Here is a 13350-nt window from a genome sequence, read left to right as displayed (position 1 = left end):
AACCTGGACCGCCTCATCAGTGGCATCCTGGGTCGCCGGGTTCTTCCGGATGGCTCCTGTAGAAAATACAGATCTGTCATTCCATTTGAATGGCATAAGGCCACACACATCTACTTAAATATATAACAAATTTATATATTTATATATATTACTTTGAACAATGGTCTTCAGGAACATGTCTCTAAAACATGCTTTATCCCCTACACCCGTCCAGGTTGTATTAATGGAAAGGTGATTAGAGAAGATACTCTAAAGCATTCGCCACACGGTTGTCTTTAGGTCCCTCCCACATTTGATTGCCAAAAACCGAAGCTGAAAATACAAAAAAGTGTTACAAATTACATATCTCTGAAGCTTCTCATACATAAATATAAAAATGTGACAGGCTGTGGATTCAGACTGTAGAATATGCAGTGTACAATCTTAAATTTTACTTTTTAGATTACCCTACAGCATTATAAACAAAATCAGCACACTTACTGGAGCTCTTTATCCTGCCTCAAACTGTTGTCAAGCAACGCCAAATGGGTTGTCTAGGGGGAGTAACAGACCCCCTGGCAGGGATAACTCCCCAAAAGACACATTGGCACTGAAATGTTGCCGCATAGTGTCCATTTTGTTGTCCATGCTACGCACAACATCGCCAAACTCTCCAAGACGTCGCAGCATTAGGGTCTGATCTGCACCTACAGGGGTTCACAGAATAAAAGAATAAAGCAGTCAGTCCTGGTCCCTCAACTACTAAACTATGACATTTACAACTAGGTCTACTACATGTACAGGTGGCCCCAGTGGGAATTAAACCAACAACCACAGGTGTTGTTTGCAAGTTGTACCTGATTGCCCAGTACGAGCAAACGTCGTCAACATTGTCCCAACTTGCTTCACCTGCTCATGAAGTGAGCCGCTGTCATCCTAAGATACAAAATAAAAGGCATTTGGTAATTTTGGACCTACATCACAGTCAAAAAAGTAAAATTTAAGAAAGAGTGCATGTTCTCACCTGCTTGTGCATTGCTTTCCCTCAGGGCTTGGTTCTCATTCTGGAAATCTACATAAAAAATATTTTATTTTAATTATATATATATATATATATATATATATATATATATATATATATATATATATATATATATATATATATATATATATATATATATACATACAATTTTCCATACTGTTAAAGTTTCCAACATCTGCAATTTCCTGTTTGTCCATCTCAACTCCTTTCAATATTCTTCTCCTTATAGCCCAGTAACTAGACATTGTGACTAACAATTTATTTACCTTGAAAGCCGAAACGATTGTCCAACAGTAGGTCTCTTGGATGAAGATAACCGATTGTGCTCTGGTCAAGGTATCTGCAAGAAAATGTGAACAAAACCGCATTGTTAACGTTATATACAGAATATACAGTAGCTATGCTGTGGGGGGAAAACTGGTCAGCCAAATGTGGAACAGTAAAATGTATTCATTCAGTGTAGTGATTCAAGTAAACTGCATTGTCCTCAAACATAAAAAGTACAGCAGTTCAGAGAAATAACTCATAAATGACCTTTAATGCTAGAAGAACAGTAGCAACACAGCACATGTTAGCTAACACTTGCTAAAACTGACCTAGCAGCATGCTTGTTCGGACTAACAAAATAATTTAAATAACCTATATACATCATTCTGTTTTGTTAGAAAACACCAAAAGTTAAACTTAAGTCTTTCTAGATGTAAAGCTTTGGCTAACTTACCTACAGTAGCTAGATACATTTTAACATGTAGAACATGCTTGAACTCAGTGTGTAAAAAAGGCGAAACAGCACGTGTTAGCTAACACTGTGTATTGTGCACTATATCAGCGTGCGTGTCTGAACAAACTAATTAAAACAACCTACCGGTATATACATCAAAAATGAACATAATATTGTGTGACACAAAAAGGAAACATGTACTTACTTAAACGCTCGTAGTCGAGGATATTTTCTGATCTCCTCTCTTCAAATACTAAAACCATGTGATGAGCGGCCGCTGTTGGTAAATCTGTATGTTTTACCGGTTTGTCTTACGCCTTTTTTACGTATACTGCCCCTCTCGGCCGGTGGAGGTACTTCTCTGTTTTTTTTATTTTTTTTTTATTTAAATTAGTACATGTATAGACAAGTACAATACAAAAAGTACAATGAGAGAAAATAAAAATAATAAAGCATTGTGGTACAGTTCCGAATATGTAGAACAAAGAATAACAACAAATGTAACACTGTATATAAAATAAATAATAAAAATAAGAATTCTGAGATAGAAAATACTTTATAATATTAAGGCAGTCACATGAAATTGAAAAGCTTTCAGGTTTCTGTTTTTGTAAGCTTTTTGTTTTGCGACCTCATGTTTGAGAGGGTTTCAAATATTGTAAAAATCAGCTTTATAAAAGGTAATATTAGAGGGCTTCTTTTGAGTTATTCTTGTCTTATGAATGTAGAATTTTTCCTAAATAATTAATAATATATTTTTGTTTTTCAGAAAAATATGGGTTTTGAAAACAAAGTAAAATGTCATGAAGTTAGTTCTAATTTTTTGTCATGTCTATTTTAAAGTCAGTCCAAAAAGAAATAGAAAAAAGGGCAATACAAAAATAAGTGTTATCCTAAAATGAACTTTCAAACTTTCTTAACCCTCCTATTATGCTAAAAAAAAAAAAAAGTATTACATCCATTATGGGTCAAATTGACCAACACTGTTTAAACACACTCGACATGCAAATAATCAAGTGAAAATTTAAATGTAATTTCCTAAACCTAACCTTATCATGGAATCAAGAGTCAAGAATCTGTTATAAACCCTAATGGCTTTGGAGCAAAAAAAAACTAATATTTGATATAATTCACATATAGGCTATTATGATTTTATAATCGCTTCAAATGTGAGAACTAGCTAAAATGCTGTCGGTTCCACTCTATTTCCCAACAAGCCAAACATAGCCAACGTGGCTGGTCGAATTTGAGAGTAGAAATCCTTGTATTTCACAGCGGCTTGCCGCCAGCCGGCCGCGGTCCATTAGGCGGAGGCAACCGCCAGAGAAAATGAAGCCGGCGGCCCGCCGGCTAGTCGGCCGCGGCATCTCGCAAGAAATGGGAGTGACGTATTCGGCGGCAAACGCTTCATCACCGCCAGCGGGACGCACCTATAGCCGACAGCTTAGGGCCGGCGGCAAAAAGAAGCCGTGCCGATATTTTTTGCTATCTGGGTTTGAGTCGATTCTTTTAAATGGGCTGAAGACACGGGTGACGAACGTTGTGAAAAGTTCGGACATGCACTGAATCGACTGAAGCGGTTCTTCACTCACCACAACAGTATATTTATTTACATACTCGATTGAAAACAAAACGGCATCCTATATTTTTCTTGAGTTCAACCCGTGCAGCTTTTGACACATGACATTTTCCAACCAAAAGAGTAGCAAAACACTAACAAAAAAGCATTTAAAGTACTAAAGAAGTATTACATTACTATGCTTTACATTAAGAGTAAAATACATGGCACAAAAACAAACATATAGAGAACAGCGCTATTATACAATGAACTGCTAGATGTCGCTGTTTGTCTAGACACTGTGTGCCATCTTGAGTAATTTTGTAAACTAGCCTAGAGTAATAATGTGAAACACCAATTGTTATCTTGGTGTGAAAATCAAAGAATCTTCACTAGGATGCAGTGCAATACTTTCCAAAAACTATAATGTTAAAATTGAAAAGTTGAATGACATGATTCCATTTAAAGGATACTTAATATTTATTTTGAGACAGTGACAAAGTGCACAAAGCATATAGAAAATAATAAAAATAAAACATTACAAATATAAACAGATTGCATACGTCAATTCAAAAACTACGAAAAAAAAAAAAAAATTAAAGAGTACAAATGATTATTAATCAGTATTCTCATGATACTTGCTTGACATGAGTCCATCATGCAACAAACCCTATACAGTCTTCAGGCAACCCGTGCCGTGAATCTCTCTCTGTACCATGAGACAAAAGAAACAAGACTAACAAAAAATGATGTGCTTTGACAGTTGTTTGGTCTCTGTGTTTGTACACAATTATCATGTATAGAATGTGTCCTCTTATTAAATGTAGACATTTTATTGGATAGTATTTACTACAAAATAAAACATGAATTAAGTCCTTGATCTTTGCATATCAGTACTAGCAAAATATTACATTTGTGCTTTTTACATACTGCCTGGATGGATTTTTTCTGTGCAAATTAAAAATTTTTTTTTTCGAGATGCATCTCACTGACACCACTGCCACATTTACATGCAAATGGGAAATGTCAGAAGTCTTTTTAAAACTGATGATATACATGTAGGTTATATTAAGGGGTAGGAGCTGCATTAAACCCTTTCATAATTAAAAATAAACAAGAAATATCACACGTTATGACAAAACAGCAAAAACTGCGGTCTTGTTTGCCTGTCTGGCATGCAAAAATGGTCCAGGCAGTGAAGTTTACCAGGCCTCTCTGGTTAGCTAAGGATGGGTTATAATCTAAGAGGCTCCGACTAACCAAGAGGGGCAGGAGTGCTGTCATTTGGCACGATAACTCTGGCCTTGTTTATCTAGTGATGAAGGTCATCACACGAGTGCCAGGGGCTGAATGTTCTGCTGATGTTCAGCAGCGTAGCCAGTCCTTTTTGATCTCCCCAACTTTGACAATTTTCAGAGTGCTGTCATCCATTTTGAGATAGTGGGAGTCTTTGAAGAAGTAGCTGTGACCTGAAAACATTTAATAAGTGTAAATAACAAATGAAAATAAATTAAGGGATAAAGTTAAATGCAAATGTACTAATTTCTCTACAATAAACAAACAAACAAACCGTTCAAAAGTTTGGGGCTGGTAATATTTTTAAATATATATTTAAAAGATCCATCTTATGCTCCATCAAGGCTGCATTTATTTGATCAAAAATACAGTAAAACCATAATATTGTGAAATATTCCAATTTAAAATACATTTAAATTTGAATATTTTTATGTAAATTATATGTGGTGGCAAAGCTGAATTTTCAGCAGCATATTTTCCTGTCTTCAGTGTCACATGATGGTTCGGGAATCATTCTAATATGCTGATTTACTGCTTCTTAAAGAGCACCTATCATGGAATTTTGAAATTTACCTTTCATGTAGTGTGTAACATAGATCTAAGTGAACAAAAACATCCTGCAAAGTTTGAAATATGACAGTGCACCATATATATAGTTATTTTCTTTCAAAAGTAAGAGTCGACTCTGAGTCATTTTTAAGAATCGTTAGAAGACCGAAGCTTTTTCTCTGACTAGATGACGTCAACTTGTCAAGTTATTTGAATACGATACGCCCACTTATTGCGCTCCAAGACGCCAGTGAAAACTAGAAAACATCATGGCGACGAGACACTGTGTTCTGAAGTGCGACTCAAAAGCAAACTTTTTTCATCTGCCCAAGGATGAGCATTTGAAGACTAAGTGGCTTGAAGACAAACCATACATCGTCGCGATTGTGTGTTTATTAGTCTTCAAATGTCTCTATTTGCATGTTTCGCGATCTCAGGAAGCTTTTATTATGGACTTCTATTATGGCACATGGTATCTTCTTCGTCTGTCTGTACCATATATGGACTACATGTGCACAGAGCGCCCTCCGGCTGCCAGTGTGAATTGAAAACAACACATAAGAGACTCAATCGCTCATGATTAGGCTACATCTGCGCATTTTGAGGAAGTATTGAATAAAAAAATACTCCTCTGTTTAGAAATTTGACATAGACATATGAGAATCTATCAATATGTCTCCTCATCTGCACACTTTTGAACTAAAAGCCCTGAGGGATGTTGATTTGTCGCGAGTCATCATGAGGAGAATAGAGGAGTTTTTTTTATGAATGAGATCAGCTGAGGCTTATATTACAATCAAACGGTACCGACGCGGTTTTCATATTCATAACTCCTGACACATATTAACAAATTACTGTCACTATAAGACTTTGATGGGCGTTCCGTTTCTGAAAATATCTGCACAGACTATACCAATCACAACTGACTGGGTCATTGGACCAATCACCGCAGATTAGCGTCACGTAAAGGCGGGGTTTTGAAAAGTGAATCACTAAAGGAATCATTTTAGAATCGCTGTCAAAACAGGTAAAAATAAATGCATATTATAAGAAAACTAAAGTCTTTTTTGTCATTGCATGCATGCACAACTCTTGTTGGGGACTTCTAAAACAATATTTGGAACATTTTAAATGCCATAATAGGTGCTCTTTAAAATTTATTTTTGTGGAAGCCATGATGCTATTTTTTTGTTCAGGATTTGTTGATGAATAGAAAGGTCAAAAGAACAGCATTTATTTGAAATATTTATAGTTTTTTGTTTTTTGTTTACAACATAAATTATTTTACAGTCACTTTTGATCAATTGAATGGGTCCTTGCTGAATAAAAGTATTAATTTCTTAAAAAAAAAAAAAAAGAAAATCTTATTTAATTCAAATTCTTCAACCTTATTGATTCCAAACTTTTTAAAGGTATTGTAAATAATAATAATAAAAAACATAAGACATCATAACTGGTGTAAATTAAATTGTGTCTATTTAATACAGCTTGGTTAACCATGCAAGTGATCCATTTATCTCAAAAATTTGGAGTGTTTCACAACCTAGAGAAGTTGTTTTGCTTGCTCCGCTCCAAACAGCCTAATTACAAGCACACACAGAGGACCTTTCAGACACCACACAGGCTTGCTCTATGAAGTGTGTACATGTGTGTGTGCGTGTATACTTGTATGAGTGCAAATGTGTGTTAGTGACAGCGGAGGAAAGAGTTGGGTGGTTGAAAAAGCATGCATGTTAAGTAAATTCCAGTAAATCTAAACGAAACCAGAGCACCTTGTGTAAAACCGTTATAAATCCTTTACTCCTCTCTTTTTTAAGCTTTTCTCTCATTTAGAGTTTTATGTGCTTTTCAGACAGTGGATGTTACTGGAAAAAACTCCTCATCTTAAGCAGGGGGAACAATATAGCTAGGTTTTGTTGTTGTTGAAGGCCCAATGCCAGCAGTAATTGGTTGGAGTTAACCGCCAAGAATTTTCTACCAGGCTCCACACATACACACACACATATACTGATTTGTTTTAATAACTACAAACAGTTATTAAAACAAATCAGATGTATATGTGAGGGCTAACAGAATGTAGGTGAGGGAGATGATTGGTGAATTGAGATGAAAGGTTAATTCAGGTTAGAGGTTAAGTTTTACTTCTATGCAGAGGAATACCACAGAAAAAGATGTATCTGAAACAAAGCAAATTTTAGTCTCTTACCATCACTATTAATGCTGAGGGCGGCATCTAGATCATCGGGAACAGCACTCCAAGAATCCGCAATAACTTTAGGGAAGCCTGGATCCATCTTTTTCTTGGCTTCATTGTATCTGAGAAGTCATGGAAACAAGTGAGCATCTACACTCCTCAAAAACATTTATACCCTTTTTAACTTTGAAATTCTCTAACACCCCTTCAGTATGTGTGTAGTTTTAAAAGCAGGTATACATTCCAGTAAATCTCAAGGATATAACAGTGTGTTCCCTTTCGAAAGGGAACTCTCGCTGCGTCTAGCTGACGCTAAGTCTTTGACCAACGTCAGCCCATGACGTCATCAACGTGCGACCCGGAAGTATAAAAGGGCGCCGTGCCAACACATACACATCTTATTCGTCTTCAGGGACTGTCTGTTTGAACTGCTATACGAGTTAAGGTAAAACAAATTCAATTATTAAATACACACGAGTGTGTATTTACTGCCTGGGATCAAGAGCATGCACAGTCAAGTTCATTTAAAGTTGTTTGTGTGTGAGTGTGAGCGGTTTTCAATCTGAGATCGCTCCACTCTAGTCTGGCTTTTTTCCTGAGGGAAGAGAGTTTGGCATCTGGGACTGGATGATGCTGTCCCGCTCAAGCTGAGGCTGAGCGTTGGCATACATCATGGGTTCTCAGATGCAGCTCGCCGATCGTCGCGACGATCTGGCGGCTAACAAGACTAAACAGCAAGTGCTCTTAGGGATGGCTGGTGAGAGTGGTATGAATCCTCTCAGCCACCTTGACCGTGTGTGATGAGCTGATGAATGTTATGGAACGTACTGCAGGCAGGCTGCGGCTGCCATGTTGGCGCGTTAGAGGAGAGATCGCTTGTGATAGATTGCACGATCGATTTCTCCTTGGCCATAAACCATCAGCTCAGATGAGCCTTCCATTCCTTCTTGATCTTCTTACAGAGATCGAGGGGGCATGGAAGAATCCATATTCAACCCAATGTTCATCAGCATCAGCGTTTCAACTTCGCTGATGTCGTGGGGATGGGGGAATATGGATATGTGTTGGGGCTACCGACTGGCGAGGAAGGTTTGCAAACTTTTCTCGCGTTTCGTGGGCATCAACACTGAAGAGCTCAAACTCTGCCTCTCTAAATCACGTTGTGCTTTAATGGCAGGGGCATACACGGCAGCGGGTCAGGCTGGTGCTGCTTTTCACACCATGGCGGTGTTTCAGGCGTACCAGGCGGACCTGCTGGAGGATCTCGACCAGGGGGCCGGGCTGTCCCCTGAGGCGGTTGCTGAGCTGCGCCGCACCACAGATCTTTTTCTCCGGGCCACCAAGCAGACTGCTGCTGCTATCGGCCGCTCTAGGGCGGCTATGGTGGTCACGGAGAGGCATCTGTGGCTGAGCCTGGCTGATATCGGGGAGAAAGAGTAGGGAAACTTTCTCCTCGATTCGCCGGTTTCGCCTACTGAACTTTTCGGCACCTCCGTTGAGGCGGTGGTTGGAAAGTTCAGGGAGGCGAAGGCGCGCTCAGCGGCATTTAAGAGCATGCATACCGCTGAGATGCGCGCCCCCACCCAGGCAGGCGGGACCTGGTCCTTCACGGTCTGAGGACCGAAGGCAGGACCAGAGGGCAGCGTCTCCTCTCGTGCCCCCCCCCCCCCCCATGGAGGGGCGGGGCACAGAGGAGACGGGATTCCCGCGGGGGAAAAAGGATCTGAGGGAGGTGATCCAGGACAAACGCTCTCAAAGAGGGCGTTGGTGGTGGATCACTTCCCTTGAGGGCGGTTACATCCTAGCCCTCTCCTTTTTCTTTTTTAAATGTCTTTTTATGATTTTTTACCCAGGCGCTTCTTACATCAGGCCTGAGGCGGGCCCATGATAGTAGAACTATGTTCTGATGGCCCGCCCGGAATTGCTCAGTGAGAACGCCCCTTTCAGGCATTCAAGGGCGGTAGAACATGGTGGTGAGAACTGCACAATGAGTCTTCGCTCAGCATGCCGCAGGTGAGAGTGGTCATTTTTGTGTGTTATACTAAAAATATGTATTTCTTACAGACCCCGGGTTCCTGTATAGAGTTGGGTATTCATCAGAGAGAACTGTCTTTCCCCTGCTTAGTTAGGCTTTAACACAGCACCATTATCTGGGCTGTGTATGTGAGCGTGTGTTGGCTTTCCCTGGTTGGTCAAGATGGCGCCATATAGGCCACCGCTTATGGTTATCAGAAGATGGGCCTCCTCTCATTTTGAGAGTAGTGTTTAGGCCGCCGCTCTTTCTTTGAAATGTTTGCGGATTACTAGGCGGTAGCACACTTTTCTGATAGAATGTAGTGTTTGTCTACCGCTTAGGGTTACTATGTGTCTTCGGTTCCCTAAGCCACTGCAGGTTGGATTAGTTTGTCTCTGTTACGACTGATCGCTACGGCGTCAGTTGGTATGTGGATGAAGGAGGCGCGTTGCTGAGGCACTGTCACCTTTTGTTGTACACCACTTAGATCGGAGGCCTCCTCTCATTGAGAGTCGTTGGTTTTAATAGCAGTCAGTTTGTTTGTCTGGCAGTTATTTCTCGTTTTTGCGAAACTCGTACAGCTTGTAGGCTTTTACAAGCCTCCCTGGAACGGGTCCCCATAGTAATGGGTAGCTATCATGTGTTAGGCCTCAGCAGGCCTCCATGAAAACGAGCCGTAGAGTCTAATATTGCAGGGCAGCAACAGTAAGGCAGGTGACAATGCTTAAGCATCAAGGTACTACTAGCCTAGCTGGCTATCAGGTTAAAAAGGGGTAAATGCGCTCTCCTGAAGGTCGGCTGTCAATTGTAGGCCTCAGTAGGCCTCTTGAACAAGGCGCATTATCAGTTGGAAGGCCTCAACCAGGTCTCACTGGAGGTATGTACCGATGTGCGCATCAGGACAGCTAGCCTGGAGGCTATCAGGTTGTAGGCCTCATCAGGCCTCCCCGAAGGCCCGCTGGTAGTTGTAAGGCCTTACTAGGCCTCCCTGAGGGTGAGCTCTAAGGTTGTGATCACTACCAGAGGCACGTTGTAGGCCTCATCAGGCCTCCCTGAAGGCCTGCTGTCAACCCTAAGACCTTACTAGGCTTTCCTGAGGGTGAGTTCCCAGATTGTGGTCACTCTCAGAGGCAGGTTGTAGGCCTCATCAGGCCTCCCTGAAAGCCTGCTGTTAATTCTAGGCCTTAATAGGCCTCCCTGCATTGCAAACAGGTAGCAGGCCTCTCCAGGCCTCCCTAAAGGCTGGTTATCAGATAGTAGGCCTTAATAGGCCTCCCTTGAGGGCGAGTTCCTTAAACAGGATGCTCGAAAAGCCTGCGTAGCTTGACTGTCGAGTCCCAGATTGTGGTCACTCGAACGAGGTAGTAGGGCCCATCAGGCCTCCCTAAGATGTTCCTGGGACCCAGTCATCTGAAACAGTTAGCACGCATTGCAAACAGGTAGCAGGCCTCTCCAGGCCTCCCTAAAGGCTGGTTATAAGGTAGTAGGCCTTAATAGGCCTCCCTTGAGGGCGAGTTCCTTAATCAGGATGCTCGAAAAGCCTACGTAGCTTGACTGTCGAGTCCCAGATTGTGGTCAATCGAACGAGGTAGTAGGCCCCATCAGGCCTCCCTAAGGTGTTCCTGGGACCCAGTCATTTGAAACAGTTAGCACGTATTGCAAACAGGTAGTAGGCCTCTCCAGGCCTCCCTAAAGGCTGGTTATCAGGTAGTAGGCCTTATTAGGCCTCCCTTGAGGACGGGTTCCTTAAACAGGATGCCCGACTAGCCTGCGTAGCTTGACTGTCAAGTAGTAGGCCTCCATTAGGCCTCCTTGAGAAAACAAGGGTAACCTCAGCAGGCGGTATTGCTGTCAGGTAGTAGGCCTCACTAGGCCTCCCTGAGGACGAAGTCCCGAGCCAGGATGCTTGGGTTTCCAGCATGGCTTGCGGTTAGGTAGTAGGCCTCTATAGGCCTCCCTGGAATACCCGCTATCAAGTAGTAGGCCCACAGGGCCTCCTTGAAGGTGAAGTTCCTGAGCTAGGCACTTTGATTACCAGTTCTCTGTGAGAACTTGTGGTAGTTGGGCCTACAGCTGGAGGTTACTCGCCAGGCAGGCTCAGCTGCTCCCCTCAATGAGGGTCGTCTATGAGTGCTCAGCCGCCTGAGCCTGGTCAGACGGTCGTAGGCCTCTCATGAGGCCTCCCTGTTAGATCAGTCATTAGGCCCTTTCGGCCTCCCTACTGCTTTGAATCATAAGCACCTGGTAGATCCTTGATTTGAGCAGGCAGACTCCCCTCGATAGCAAGGGTTGAAAAGCACTACGCTGAGTATTGCTCTCTTGGATAACCCGTCTCTGAGTTCCGGGCTAAATAGGACTGCCAGTGTTTCAGTCCCTTAGCTTGGACGCCCCTTGGGCACCATCCAGAGGCTCTGTTTTGAACAGACAGGGTTGGCTAAACCGAAGTGTCCATAACACTTAGGGCACCAGGTCAGGCCTCCCTGGTAGCACTCGGGAGAACTTTTTTCCCCGAGTAGTGACTGGCTGGGGTTCCTTCGGGTCCGCTGGCCACATTCCCTTGAAGGGACCCCTTCAGTGGAAGTAGTGGTCCCGGGCCTTCGAACTGTCTGGATGGAACCCCACGCAGTGCGTTAGGGTTCCGTTTAGTTGTATAGCTTGGGCTATGACCGTAGGGAGTGCTGTCACTGTCAGCCCAGGGACCTGAGGGGGAATCGCTCAGGTTTTTCGATGAATTACTTGTGTTGACAGTTGTCACTGCCAATGGGCAGACACTCCCCTCAGCATGGCGGCGTTGGTATATCGTTCCCCATAGCGTCAGCTAGACGCAGCGAGAGTTCCCTTTCGAAAGGGAACGTCTAAGGTTACGTATGTAACCTCTGTTCCCTGAGAACAGGGAACGAGCGCTGCGTCGCTTTGCCATGCTTCAGGGCCTATCTGCCATACAGTCCCTTCAGACGAGAAGATGTGTATGTGTTGGCACGGCGCCCTTTTATACTTCCGGGTCGCACGTTGATGACGTCATGGGCTGACGTCGGTCAAAGACTTTGCCGTGATTCGATAGTAGCTTCAGACACCAGTCACGCCGAGGGCGTTCCCCATAGCGTCAGCTAGACGCAGTGCTCGTTCCCTGTTCTCAGGGAACAGAGGTTACATACGTAACCTTAGACGATTTATATATAACCTTCTCCTTATTCTAGCCAGTATCATCTGACTATACTATGGTGGGGAAACAAAGGCTTCAAAAGAACTTTAATATGAGGACTATTCACTGAAACTTTGGGAATATTACTCCATAGTCTACTTTTCCCCCCAAATGTCTATTAAATCACACTGAACATATACTTTATTAAGCCCACATATATTCAGAAATATTTAAAAAAGGATTACCTCCAGTACTTGTTGCCAGCAAATAAGTAGGTCTTCTTGCTCTTGTAGAAAGAGTAGGCAGCATCAATTCTATGCAAATCTGAAGGAAAACCCATGCTGGAGATCTTCTTAGGATATTCTCTTTCCAGAGTACTGGCAGAATATACCCACATCTCATCACCTAGAGAAACAATTCACATGTACAATTTCTGTTTGGAGGATACACAAACAATGAAAAATGCACATGTACAATATTTTTACACCAATAAAAAAATAAACAAAAAAAAAACACTTTTCAACGGTATAATGTCAGGAAGCTAGAAAAAAATACAGTAAAAACTGTAATATTGTTAAATATTAACATTTGAAATAACTTTTCTATTTGAATATATTTTGTAATATTAATATGTTATTCCTTCCTTTGATGTCAAATAATTTTTCAGCATCTTTACTCCAGTCTTCAGTGTCACATGATTCTTCAGAAATCTATTTTAATATGCTGATTTGGTGCTCAACAAACTAATCTAATTACTGGGATTATCAATGTTGAAAACATTTGTGATGTATTTTTGTGGAAACAGGGATGCATTGCCAGTCTTTACTTTAACTTTTGATCAAGTTAATGCATCAT

General features: G+C 41.7%; 1 protein-coding gene across 1 annotated transcript in view; it reads right to left on the bottom strand.

Moving 5' to 3' along the window:
• Nucleotides 1-3761: 3761 nt before the first annotated feature.
• Nucleotides 3762-13350, bottom strand: part of mmp2 (matrix metallopeptidase 2) — a 34875-nt gene continuing 25286 nt past the window's right edge. The window contains exons 11-13 of the mRNA XM_079810671.1: nucleotides 12741-12900; nucleotides 7352-7461; nucleotides 3762-4769 (exon numbers count right to left, since the gene is read on the bottom strand). Of these exons, the coding sequence (XP_079666797.1) occupies nucleotides 4666-4769; nucleotides 7352-7461; nucleotides 12741-12900 (374 nt within the window). The 3' untranslated portion in view covers nucleotides 3762-4665. The remainder of the gene's footprint in view (nucleotides 4770-7351; nucleotides 7462-12740; nucleotides 12901-13350) is intronic.

This window comes from Gobio gobio (genome assembly GCF_949357685.1).
Source record: "Gobio gobio genome assembly, chromosome: 2".
Lineage (NCBI taxonomy): Eukaryota > Metazoa > Chordata > Actinopteri > Cypriniformes > Gobionidae > Gobio > Gobio gobio.
This window is presented reverse-complemented; position numbering and strand designations above follow the sequence as displayed.